Source organism: Dromiciops gliroides, chromosome 3, assembly GCF_019393635.1.
Source record: "Dromiciops gliroides isolate mDroGli1 chromosome 3, mDroGli1.pri, whole genome shotgun sequence".
In the NCBI taxonomy this organism is placed as follows: domain Eukaryota; kingdom Metazoa; phylum Chordata; class Mammalia; order Microbiotheria; family Microbiotheriidae; genus Dromiciops; species Dromiciops gliroides.
Window position 1 is genome coordinate 588,601,312 of NC_057863.1, and position 13,812 is coordinate 588,615,123.

Sequence of the window (13,812 nt, forward strand, 5' to 3'; positions counted from 1 at the left end):
AGCCCCATTCTAACAGATTCTCCCCACAGGCACAGATGCCAGTGATATTCCTGAAGAACAGGGTCTGACAACATTGCTACCCTGCCCAGTAAACCCCATCATCGGTCAGCTAGGTGGCACAGTGGATAGAGCACCAGCCCTGGAGTCAGGAGTACCTGAGTTCAAATTCAGCCTCAGACACTTGACATTTACTAGCTGTATGATCCCGGGGAAGTCACTTAACCCTCATTGCCCCGCAAAAAAAAAAGAAAGAAAGAAAAGAAAAGAAACCAGGGAAATGTAGAAGTAGGGAGTGAGAGGACAAGGCATTACAGGCATAGGGGACAATTGGGCCAAAGGCATGGGGATAGGAGATGGAGTGTCTTCTTGGGGAACTGCAAATTGGCCATTGTAATTGGAGGCAGTATTGATTAGTTGAGTTTTGGGGCAGCTGGGTGGTGCAGTGGATAGAGCACCAGCCCTGGAGTCGGGAGGACCTGAGTTCAAATCCGACCTCAGACACTTAACACTTACTAGCTGTGTGACCCTGGGCAAGTCACTTAACCCCAATTGCCTCACTAAAAAAAAAAAAAAAATCAAATACAAACTCATCTGTTTGACGCTGAAAGCCTATAAGAGGGGCAGCTACGTGGCGCAGTGGATAAAGCACTGGCCCTGGATTCAGGAGGACCTGAGTTCAAATCCAGCCTCAGACACTTGACATTTACTAGCTATATGACCCTGGGCAAGTCACTTAACCCTCATTGCCCCACCAAAAAAAAAAAAAGCCTATAACAACTTGGATCTGGTCTTTCCACCCTTGTTATGGCTTACTCCCCTTCAAGAATTCTACAATTCAGCCAATTTGGCCTTCTCACTGTTCCTCACATAAAACATTCCATCTACTATCACCATGCCTCTGCACAAACTGTACCCCAATGGCTGGAATATACTCCTTCACGACCATCATATCTTAGAATCTCTACTTCTCTTCAAAACTCAGTTAAATCGCCACCTTCTTTGGGAAACTTAAGCTGTCAGTGCCCCACTCTAAAATAACTTGCATTCATTTTTATTTATCTGTGTATACATTGTCTCTCTTTACAGAATGTAAGCTCCCTGAGAGCAAGAACTGTTTCATTTTTTTAATATTCCCAGGGCTGATACATAGTAAGCACTTCATAGAACTGTTTGTCAATCAAGTGATTCGATAGCCTGAAAAGGGCTACATAGAGATAGAGATGTGAGACCTGAGTAAGGGACTCTCAGTTGATCAGTTACGCTCTCCATCTCTGATTTGATTTTACCATTTGCTCCACTGGATATGGGGAGGTTGGTTTATAGGAGACAACATGGTACAATGCAAATGAAGCTGTTTTCAGAGAACCTAGATTTGATTCCTCCCTCTGCCACCTACTAGCTGTATGACCTTGGACAAGTAATTTAACTTCACTGGTCCTCATTTTCTTCATCTGTAAAATGAAAGGTTTAGACAGGATAACCTCTTAGGTCCCTTCTGGTTCTAAATCTAAGACCCCATAAGTCAGAAAGGGCCCCTGGGATGTGGGTTTGTTCAAGAGACCCCAAAATCACCCTTTACGGTGTCTCAAAACCCTTGTGCTCAGGAAGTTCTTCCTAAAGAGGCAATTCCTTTCACTGGCATAAATAATGGCATTTGGAGTCAGAGGACCTGAGTTCAAATTCTTGCTCCATTATTATTGCAAGCAAATCTGTTGTTCCTTCTCTACCCTCCACTTACCCCAAGCCTAAAATCAATCAGCTGGATAAGATGACCTCTAAGCTCCTTTCCAGCTCTGCATTCTATGGTCTGCTATGATATCTAACTTCACTCTCTCATGCTGCAGGCAGCACTCTCAATGGGAGGAGAGACCAGCTGTTCAGCTTTTGGTTATCTCTGCCGTCCTTTCCTTCCCTTACCCTCCCTGTTTGAAGGCATCCTTGATTGCTAAGGTCCCTTTCTAATATTCTCTGACTGCATGTGCCACCCTCAGGGGAAGTATAGCAGGTACTGAGCATCAGCAAACATGTAATAGTACACGTGTATGTTTATGTGCATGTGTGTAGGGAACACAAGTATGCATGTGAAAATATGAAAAAACAGATGAGAGTCCTGTTTCTAGACATATGAGAAACCAATGTATATATGCTGCATTCATATGTGTACATGTATGGTTATATACGTGCGTGCATGTTTTGTGTGTGTTTGGCCTAGGCAGGGGCTTTGTCTGTGTCTTCCCCACCTGTGCCAATGTTCCTTTTAGAAACACCTGCCCAACCAGCCCCTCCCTGTTCCCATTTTTAACACTGATTCACAGCCAACTTATGAGCCCTCTCCTCTCCTGCTCCCTCCCCTCTTCTCTCTCCCTTTCCCCCCTCCACTTTCTTAGGGCTCACTATGGACCCTTTCCCAGGGTCTCCTGGTCTTAACCAAGTACAGGGGGATAGGATGGACACCCACACACACACCAGCCATGGGGATTGACTTGTCAGAACAGAGGATGAAACCCAGATGCTTTCTTCCATTACCACTCAATTCAGAGGCAGTGGGAGACTCAGATCCTGACCTTCTAAGAGAATTAGAACACAGATCCACTGCCTGACCTAGTCCCAATTGTGGTCAAGAAATCACAGACTGCCAGAGTTAGAAAGGATAATCTGGTCCAAACCTCTCATTTTACAAAGAAAGAAATTGAGGACCAGAGAGAGGAAAAGACTTGCCCACCATCACAACAGTGAGTCAGTAGACAGAACCATACTCTTATCTGAGGAACCTTTTGAGACTCTCTTGATTGGGCATAGGAAAGACCCTGCAGTGGTGAGAAAGAATAATCCAACTCCTTTTAGTTATCTGGAGGGTGTAGACCTGCCTATTCGAGACAGAGCACTGTACAAAATGACTACCCATGCCTGAAGAGGTTAGGTAAGAAGCTTCAGATCTGCTAGACTAAACAGGGCAGATCAGCCTCACTGGAACCTCTGAGCTCAGAGACTCTGACACCCTGGGCCCAGGATCCCATTACCATTCACTCTCGGCTGGTGCCACCTGCTCCCATATAGCCCCTTCAGTCCTGTCCTGCCAACCCACTCCCCCACCACAACGACAACATCATCAGTGCTGCTTCAGATGGCCAAGGCCCCCAGTTTCTAGTCTTACACTCATTGCTCAAGGCCAGAAAACCAGGGAGAGGAGATAATTCAAAGCCTCACTCTGGCCCCCATCTCCCCTGTCCAGTGAGGAAATCCAGGCCTAGAACCTAAGACTCTGGGCTTCTGATCCACCAGAGAGGAAGGGCCAAGATGAGCTTTCACCATCATCTTGACAAGTAAGAGACCCTAAAGTGACAAGGATTCGAGGGAGCAAAGGTCCCACCTCCAAACGGCTCCGAGGGAGCAGAAGAGGCTGCAGGAATGACCTGAAAAGTCTAAGGCTCCCTCTCCCTCTCCCTCCTTCTGCCCCTCTCTTAGGAAATCCCCCTGGGAAAACATTACAGAGTGAATCTCGTTCACATTCACAAGCACACAGAATCACATTCACACAGACATAGCCTCACAGATACACTCACACAATCACACACAGATCGAGAAAACTTCTCTCCAGGGGCCCCTCCCCCGCTGCCCCTTCGTCCTCTCTGCAGGGGAGGGGGATCCCCTAGACTGGCCCCTGCAGCCAGGGCTCCCTCCACCCCCGAAGTGCTGAGATCCAAGTCTTCCTCCTTCTCTCCCTCCCTCCCTTGTGCGGAGGCGGGAGGAGGCGGGAGCTTAGTCTCCCCTGGAAACCGGGTCTCCGCCTGGCCCCTGGCGCCGCTGCCACGGCCACGGCCACGGCCACTGCCACCACGCCGCCCGCTGCCCTCCCGGGGCTTCGGAACAAGTGGTGATTTCGGAACCCAAGAGCTGGGACAACCAGCATCTTCCTCCCGGCCTGGGCCTGGGGTCCCTCCCTCGCCCCCAGACCCAGCCCCAGGCAAGGCTGCAGGGCTGCAACCCCCGGCGAAGAGAGAGAACGACCATAGAGGACCCTTCCCTTTTCCCCCTCCCCAGGCAAGGGAGGCCGCTAGCGGGGGAGGGGAGACGAGGAGGGGACGGGGGCTGCAGCCGCAGCTGTCCGAGCCGGACGGGGGAGGGCACTGCGGAGGGGGTGGCAGGCGCGGCTCTGGGACCCCCCTCCCCCAGCGCCGCCTTACCTTGCCCCGACCGGGCTGAGGTTGCAGTCCGTCAGTCTGTCCGGTCACACGGCGGCCCGGAGGCTGCCCGGAGGCGGAGGGCTGTGGAAGGGTTGGGGGGGGGGAACACGGCAGGCCGAGCCAGGGGGCTCAATTCAGTGACACTGAAGCCCGGAAGCTGCCCGAAGGCAGCAAGCTGGGATGGTTGAGGGGACCACCAGGCCGGGGACGCGAGGAGAAAGGGTGGGGGGGTTCCGGGCACTGCGGAGCCCCCAGCAAAGGGGCCGCGCCGGCTGCGGAGCCGGAGCCTCAGAGACTGGGAGGGAGCCCGGCAAGCTGCGGAGGGTGGATTTCCCGGGAACCCGGACGGGAGGCGGGGGGGATCCCGTCCGCTCCGCCCCCGCGCAGGGCGAGCCGGGGAAGGAGGGGGAGGGCGGGGCCGGAGCAGCCAGGGTAGGGGCGGGAGCTGGAACCCAGGAGGGCTCGGGCCCCTGCTACCGCTCCGGCCACCCGTCTGGCGGGGGTGAGTGCAGATCTCTGCCCGATAGGAGTGAGCCAGCCAATGTCCGAGGCTCTGGGGGCTGAGACCACCCTGGGGAGCGCCCCCCTGTGCCCAGGGCTGAGCTTGGCGGAGGCGGGGGATTTCCCTGGGTAGCCTTTAGGGATGCGAATGAGACTTCGCTCCACCTCCTAGCTTCGGGGAGGGGGAAATAGGTGGGGAAGAGGGACCTCAGCCTTCCATCCAGATACATAGTCACAGCCATACATAGAGACACAGTCACAACCACACACAAGGATGGTACAAGCTCCTAGTGTGTTGTACAAGCTCCTGGTGTGTAGACATACACCAGGCTCCCAAGCAGACAGTGTGACACAGGGTCCAGTCTCATGGTTACAGTCTTTATCACAAATAGTTTCTGCCTGTCTCTGTCTCTGTCTCTGTCTCTGTCTCTGTCTCTGTCTCTGCGTGTCTCTCTGTTTCTCTCTGTCTCTGTCTGTGTCTCTCTGCCTCTGTCTCTCTGTCTCTCTCTGCCTCTCTATCTCTGTGTCTCTGTCTCTGTCTCTCTCTGTCTCTGTCTCTCTCTCTCTCTCTCTCTCTCACACACACACACACACAGAGTTTCTTACAATCCCACTTTATCAGTCACTCACACATATATGCCAAACAGCTGCAACCAGAGACTGTGACACAGGACACAAGCAGCCTGAGACTCAGATATGGTTTCTCACAAAAGGTCACACACCAAACCCTCACATATAGCCTATCACATGTAGGGACACATAGAGACTGGGACATATGCACAGAGTCCCCTATAATCACACACCTTTACATCCCTAACAGATTTACAGACTGTTCTCCAAACCTGTCTAGACTTTCCCCTCTCTTCCGCAGCTGCCCCTCCTCAAACACTAAATAACCATCCCCTGGAAGCCGGGCTCCTCTACCTCTCCTTTGTCCCAGCAGTTAACGGGACAAGAGCCCAGCACAGTGAGCCCTCCCACCCTCACCCCAGCTCTTCAGTGAAAGAAATTAAGCTCTAATTAGAATCCTGAATCAGCTTGCAAAGCTGTCCAGATTTATGTCCTATGTTCAAGGGGTGGGGTGTGAGGAAGGGGCATGCTAGTCCTGTGATGGAAAACCACAGAGCTTAGACTGAGAAATGGATGGGGCTAGCAGGAAGCAGGGGAGCCAACTGCAGTCGCCCCTTGGAACATCTCCTTCCTGGCCCTGAATAATCCGGGGAGAGGGAAGTTAGTAAGTGAGAGAGCCCACATAGGCACAGCAGGCTGAGTAAGGGCAGTGGGGGAGAGGACCTGCCACAGATCTTTGCTCTTTGGCAGTCTTCTGACCCTGCTGAGAGTGGAGCTGGAGTTGGGGGAGATCTAAAGCAACTTTCCCACTGCTAATGCCCCTCACTATGGGCACAGAAAATTTGGCATCCCACACCCTAACTGAGACTTGACCCTTCCTCAACACCCCCCCAAAACACACACACAGGCACACCATTTCTTTGTATCTCCCTGGGTCAAGGAGCAATTGATTCCCCTTGTGTGAAGGGAGAAACTACAGCCTAGAGAGATGAAAGAAGGGGCCCAGGCAGCCCCCTGTTACATCCCCTTTCTTCCTTCCTATGCCCTCCCCATGCTGGGCTGGTTCCAGGGGGTACAAGAGGAAGAGGGTTGAATTTTAGAGTTACAGGACCCAGGGTTCTTATCCAATTTTTGCTTCTTACTACTCGTATGACCTTAGGCAAGCCACTCAAACTTTCTGAGCCTCAGTTTAATCATCTGTAAAATAGGGGACTTGAAAAAGAGGATCTCACTGCTCCAGATCCTGTGTTTTCTGTGGAGCAATTCCTTGGTACAAGAGCAGCCTGGCCAGGTGAAAGTAGCAAGCTTATGAACAGGACCTACTGTGTGTATGATCTTCGGTAGGGCGCTTCTCTTTGGGACATATGTATCTTCATCATTAAAATGAAGAGAAATGACAAGCACCCCCTGGCAGAAAATACAACCCAGACAGGAAATGAGCCTTGGAAGTGGACCTGGAGGGGCGGGAAGGGGAGAGACTGGGAAGTGGGGGGGGGGCAGCTAGGTAGAGCAGGGGATAAAAACACTGAGCCTGGATTCAGGAGGACCTGAGTTTAAATCCAGCCTCAGACACTTGACACTTACTAGCTGTGTGACCCTGGGCAAGTCATTTAACCCTCATTCCGCCAAATGCTTAGAGAAAGACTGGGAGAAGTACTGAACCCAAGGATTCTGAAGACACAGAGCCTCAGTATTGACCCAGAACAATAGGTGAGAAAGCCCCACTCCCCAAGGAAGTAAAAGCGGATAGAAGAACATTCTGATGAAAATGAATCGGCCAGACACTCCCCCTCCTCCAGGTCAGGATGATGCTGAGACAGGAGAGAGTCCTGGACTTGTGCTCAGACCAGGAAGGACTCCCAATGATGTGAGATCTGTTTCTGGAGGAACCCAGAGAAGATGGAAACAATGAGAAAAGGAGGTAGATCAAAAGTCAGGATGAGATTTGGGATGCAGACATGGATCTTCTTTCATTCCAGGACCCAGGAATCAGGATGGATGCCAAAATGGAAGCATAAACAGGATTAGAATACAAGTCCTTTAACTCTTAGAGTCAATTTCAGTGATCTTTCCACCACAGCCCAGCCTAAAGGCAATGGGGGAGGGGGAGAGCAGAGGTTAAGTTCAGGACAGGACCTCACGGAAAAGAGCAGGGGATGAGTAAGAATCAGTTCAAACCAGGCCATAACAGGACAGAGCATGGTCAAAGGAGAAGCCACTGGCAGGGCCTGGACCAAACTAAAAACCCAATTTAAACCCATTGCAAAGGGCACTAGACTTGTAGTCAGATAACCTGGGTTGGAATTTTATCCCTGCTACTTATTAGTCCTTCCACTCTCCATCTCTTGATCTTAGTTCAAGGGGTGCAGTAGGTAGAGTGATGGAGTTGGTCAAAAAGATCCTAGTTCAAATCCCAGTCTCAGACACTTGATAGGTGTGTGGACCTGCAAAAGCCTCACAGGGCTGTTGAAAGGACCAAATGAGATTGATAGATGTAAATCACTTTGCAAACCTTAAAAGTGCTACACGAATGTTAACTAATATTATTATGAAAATGGAGATAATAATACATTATTGACCTCATAGGGTTGTTATGAGAAAGGTGCTTTGTAAACCTTAAAATGCTATAGACATGGGAACAATTATTAATGAAATGCAAATTATTAAGACTGCCAGGGGACTGGGGGTGAACAGTAGGGATAGGTTCCCACATACATACAGCAGACAGCCACCTGGGCTCTGCACTAGTCTCCACCCACCTTGATGCAGTTACTGGGCTGTGGCACAATTTGAGGGGGGGATGAAATCAGGATAGAAGGTCACTTTGACAACTAGTTCAAGTCCCTTATGGTCTCCCATATTACCATCACCATTCCCCCACCCCACCATGATACACCTCGTGCATTGTAACTTGATGTTACCTATATAAGAATGCCAGGAGGTTTGGGTGGCAATTGTAGGTCTAAGCATGTGGTGGTAGCACAATGGGTAGAATTCTGGATCTGGACCCAGACAACCTGAGTTCAAATCCACCTTTGGAGACTTCCTACCCATGTGATTCTGAGCAAATCATTTAACCTCTATTTACCTCAGTTTCTTCAATGATAAAATGGGAATAATTATAGCACCTACCTCTCAGAGCTGTAATGAGGATCAAATGAGATATTTATTTTTTAAATAGAAAGATGCAGCACAGTGTCTAGCATATAGTAGGCACCATATAAGTGTTTATTCTCTCCCCTTCTCCCCAGGTACCTGATGTGTTTGGCCGACTATATCCCTAGAAGTGGTCCTGCCCCGAATGGCATACCTACATGATACAAACCTTATTAAACACTCCAAAACCCCCATTATTCCCAACCACAGCCCTTTCTTCCCCTACCCCCACCAGTGAAATAAAAACCAACACTTTGGGCTAGAATTTTTACTCCTCAGAACCCCAAATCACGGACACTGCCCTCCTGGACTCTATCTTGGGCAGGTACCCAAATCAGGGACCCCCAAATTGGACTGGGAAATAAGAAAATGCTGCCAAATTCCTCTTCCCTGTGAACCCCCAGCCCTGTTTACATCTCGCCACCCCCATCTTCACCCTCTTCACTAGCCCTGGAAAAAAGAGCTGGCTTGGGTGGGGCTGGCCATCCCCTATGAGGAGGAGCAAGAAGCTGCCTGGGCCTTGGTTCCTCTGGACCCTGGGCAGCAGCTTAGCCCCCGGCAGTCCTGGCGGAAACGACGTAATGAAAAGCAATAGACAAGGGGGTCCAGGCAACTGTTGAGACTGAGCAGGGCCAAACTGAGCGTATGCAGGACATCTAGGGTGGAAGGCACTGGACATTCACTATCCCCATTGTTACCCTCATCCCCATCCTGTCTGGCCACCCAAGGTGCGAGGATGAGATGGTATGGCGCCAGGCAGACAGCAAACACCAGCAACAGCCCCAGTACCATGGTCCGTGCCATGCGTCGGTGGGAACCAGTAGCTAAAGGACCCAGAGATGCCCTTCTTGATGCAGGAGGCACCGCCAGCACCCGAGCCAATGATATGTAGGCCCCGAGGACCAACAGGAAGGCAGCAGTGAAGAAGGCCACAGTGATATAGGCCATGTCTTGCCGGGCCCAGCCGTGCTCGAAACATCGAGTAGTGCCTCCTGGACCAGGGCGAAGAGCCCGGGCAGAGACCAGGGATGGAGCCGCACAGGCCAAGCAGAGCATCCAGGTGGCAGTACAGGCAGCCTGGGCCACTCGAAGCTGGTTGAGGGGCAAGCGGGTGCCAAAGCCAGGCTTGGGCCCCTGAACTGTGCAATAACGACTGGCGCTGATGAGGACCATGAAGGAGATGGCAGCATAAGTAGCAGCATAGTATATGGCTCCGGTAACATGGCAGACTGAGTCAGGGAAGGGCCAGTGAGCCCGGCCCAGGTAGTAGGTGAGCCAGAAGGGTAGCGTGAGGGTGAAGAGGATATCCGCCACAGCCAGGTTGAGCAGGTAGAGGCGCAGAGCTTGGCCCAGCCTTCCCCCACCCCTCCCAAAGACAGCCAAGGCAGCCAGGTTGGCAGGCAGGCCCAGACTCAGGGCCACTGCATAGGCTGCTGGCACCACGATGAAGCGGGCAGGATCATCCCAAGGGCCACATCCTCGAACGCCTGCACCTGCTTCTGTGTTGTTCATTGGACCCCAAGGAGAGATGGGTGGACTGTGGGAAGAAGGGAGGGTAAACTACAGGGAGAGAGGACCATGAAGGGTCCGGAAAGCAAACAAAGACAAAGGGAGGGGTTATCTCTTTTGTCCCCTCCTCCCGCCCCCTCCCAAGGAAACCAGCCTTCCTAAATCAATCAGCCACCCTTTTTGCCCACCAAAAACTCTCCCAGTCTTTTCTTTTCTCTAAGTCCTTCCCCCCAATATCCCCTTTCTCACCTCCACAGATTGCTCTTCACTCCAAGCCCTTCCTGAAGAATACCTGTGAATCTGAGGCCAGAAAAGGAGATATATGTGGGGGAATCTGCCCTGAGCCCCACCCTAATTCCCAGTCAGTGCCCACAGGACAGGGAAAGTAGAGACTGGAAAACGGAGGGTCAACATACCGGGATGAACAGTGAGTCAGCCCCTCCTTGTGTCAGCAAGGGTTGTCAAGGAAGTTCATTCCACAGATACAACCCATTGAGGCTTCTTGAGTCTCAAGTTTGGCATAGAAGGAGTGGGCAAACCCAGGGGTGATGGGCCCACTGTACCTCACCCTAAGAGAGAGCTTACTCCTAATTCTAGTCCATACACTCCTTCCACATCATCCACCCATACAGAGTCATATCTGCACATGTTGAGATGTGTTCACAATATACGAACTTACATAAACATTGACATACACAGGTACACATAGATATACATGTAAATATATGTTTCTACACACAAAGAGACCTAGAGGGTGTTATCCATATGCATGGACACAACTGTGAGGCGTACAGACATCCATTCTGAAATACATATACATAGGATAATGCCCACATGAATACATATACATATAAGATCTAGTAAATTAAGGAAGATGTATGAGGAAGAGTTAGTAAGTCTTCTTCAGAAAAGAGGGAGATATCTAGGAAGGGGCTAGGGTCTAAACGGAGGCCAGGAGGACTCATCCCCTTTGGGGATAGATCTCAGACTCTACCAATATGATTCAACTCAGCTCAACTCAATTCAACTCAACAAACATGAGTTAAAGCACCTACTATGTGTGAGGGCTGGGGATGCAAAGACAAAGGTGAACAGTCCCTGCCCTGAAACTCATAGGCTTAAACTGGTAAGGGACCTCAGAAATCCACTCTCTCGTTTTACAGATGAGGAAACTGAGGCCCATGGAAGCTAAGTGACTTGCCCAGGGTTACATAGGTAGTAAATGGAAGTAGCTTACATTCTACTGGATTTCCCAGGATTCCTGAAGAGGACATCAGTCAACAAGCATCTATTAAGTTCTCTCCATTTGCCAGACGCTGTCAAGCACTGGGGATTCTTTCTTTCCTTATCTCTACCCCTGGATTCCCAGGCTTCCTTCAAGTCACAGTTAAAATCCTGTCTTCTAACAAGAGGCCTTTTCCAATTCCCCTTAATGCTGGTGACGTCCCCTCTGTCAGTTATTTCCAATTTATCCCGTCTTTAGCTTGTTTGCATGTAGTTGTTTGCATGTTTTCTTCCCCACTAGAATGTGAGCTTCTTGAGGGGCAGGGACTATCATTTGCCTTTCTTTGTATCACCTCCAGTGCTTAGCACAATGCCTACCTAATACATAGTAGCTAACAAAAATAGCTAACATTTGTATAGCGCCTAGTGCATGCTAAATACTTAACAATTACTAACCATAAATAACATTTATATAGCACCTACTATGTGCTAAGCACATTACAATTAATATTTTTTTTCCGGGGCCATGGGGGTTTAGTGACTTGCCCAGGGTCACACAGCTAGTAAGTATAAAGTATCTGAGGCCGGATTTGAACTCAGGTACTCCTGAATACAGGGCTGGTGCTTTATCCACTGTGCCACCTAGCTGCCCCTCATTATAATTAATATTAAGAACTAACATTTATATAGCACCTACTATGTGCTAAGCACATTACAATATTAAGAACTAACATTTATGTAGCACCTACTATGTGCTAAGCACATTACAATTAATATTAAGAGGGGGCAGTTGGGGCAGCTAGGTGGTGCAGTGGATAGAGCACCGGCCCTGGATTCAGGAGGACCTGAGTTCAAATCCAACCTCAGACACTTAACACTTACTAACTGTGTGACCCTGGGCAAGTCACTGAACCCTCATTGCCCCACAAAAAAAAGAAAGAAAAACAATATTAAGAACTAACATTTATATTAGCACCTACTATGTGCTAAGCACATTACAATATTAATAACTAACATTTATATAGCACCTACTATATGCTGAGTACTTTACAATTATTATCTTAATTGATCCTCACAACAACCCTGGGAGGTAGATGCTATTGTTATCTCCATTTTACAGATGAGGAAACCAAAGTAAACAAGGGTTAAGTGACTTGCCCAGGATTTCACAGTTAGTAAGTGTCTGAGGAATAATTTGAACTCAGGTCTTCCTGACTCCAAGCCATCCACTGCACCACCTGCTTACTGGGTATACAAAGAAAGGCAAAAACACAGTTCCTACCCTTAAGAAGCTTACATTATTATAAAGGAAGCATATAAGTAACTGTGTACAGACAAGCCACGTACAAAGTAGATGGACCCTGATCTCAAAAAGGAAGACATTAGCGACAGGGAGGACGAGAAAGGCCTCCCCAAAGAAAGTAGGGATTGCTCGGAGTCTTAAAGGAAGTCAGGGGCTTTAAAAGGCAGAGGCGAGGAGGCAGCACATTCCAAGCATCGGGGCCAAAAATGCTCAGTCAGGGGACGGGAGTCTCAGGTTGGGGGCACAGAAAGCCAGGTGGGATAAGCCAGATCACAGGGTGTGGAATGAAGTGTGATGCAGAAGAAAAAGGGAAAGGTAGGAGGCTGCCAAACAGCACGGCCATGAGGGCACGAACTGTGTGTGTTTGTGAATGTGCTGCCCAACACACACATTCAACTGTACTCATACATGTGCACGCACATTTGCACTCAGGGCAAATACTGTTTCTTAATCATGTGCACATGTGAATGAAATCCATGGGTTTCATGTACATATACGTAGGTGAAGGCATCCATTCACATAAATCCACTAGAGAAAGCACATGTGACAGTCACAGAGATGCCTTCAGATATGGCCATAAACACAACCATAAAAGACAGGATGGGTCTGTATTTGCCCAGAGGCCTTGACTGAAAGACTTATTTAACGGGCCCTGGCCCCTTGGTCCTGAGCTGAGGGGCAGGAAGGGGAGAGGAGGGTAGGAAGAAGGGAGAGGGCCAAGTTCTCCACCCTGCCCTTCTGGACAAGGGAAGAAATGAATACTCAAGGTGCCAGGGCCTCTCCCACTCCACCCCTCATGCCATCCCATGACCACCCAAGGTCCCTATATGGGTCACAATTTAGGGGGAGGGATACACAGCTAGAGGGATCATAGCCTTAATTTCAGATTACAGTTTGGAGGGGGGGGGGGACCTTGGATACGGGATCACAGCAAGAAATGAGTACTGTCATCTGATGGGAAAAGAATGGTCTGTTCTTGTCCCCAACTACTTTGTCCCGAGGTCCTGCAGACAGAAACCCAGACTAGTTGGATTAAGGTGGTGAGACCATCCCAAACCATAAGGCAGGAGAAGATTGTTTTAGGGGACTACCAAAACTGAATGACCCTCCCCACCACCACGACCTCTTCCCCTTGCCATCGGACCCCCTGCCTTACCTAGCGCCGGATCTGCTGCTCCCAGAGCTATCGCTTGTGGGCCTAGGAGATTTTAAGGGGCCTGAGTCGGGGTTGGACAGCCCACGTTCTCTACTTCGGAGAGGGGCTAATCAGTCGGGCGTAGTCCGGAAATGGGTACAACAGCTGGAGGGGGGAAGGGGTGCACCTGTGGCCCTGGGGAGAAGGGGCTAGGGAGGAACGTCCAATCG

General features: G+C 49.9%; 2 protein-coding genes across 2 annotated transcripts in view; both read right to left on the reverse strand.

The window, feature by feature from the left end:
• DLGAP3 (DLG associated protein 3) overlaps positions 1-4,541 on the reverse strand; it is an 84,886-nt gene extending 80,345 nt beyond the window's left edge. The window contains 1 exon segment of the mRNA XM_043996127.1: positions 4,185-4,541. The gene's annotated coding sequence lies outside the window, so the exon portion shown is untranslated.
• A 4,359-nt stretch (positions 4,542-8,900) lies between these two features.
• On the reverse strand, positions 8,901-9,923 carry LOC122746278 (platelet-activating factor receptor-like). The gene has a single exon (XM_043991755.1). The coding sequence runs from the start codon at positions 9,921-9,923 to the stop codon at positions 8,901-8,903; it is 1,023 nt and encodes a 340-aa protein (XP_043847690.1).
• Positions 9,924-13,812: the final 3,889 nt, after the last annotated feature.

What these genes read in the sequence shown, in the direction of transcription:
- LOC122746278 (XM_043991755.1), bottom strand. Translation starts at nt 9,923, where the DNA reads ATGAACAACACAGAAGCAGGTGCAGGCGTTCGAGGATGTGGCCCTTGG.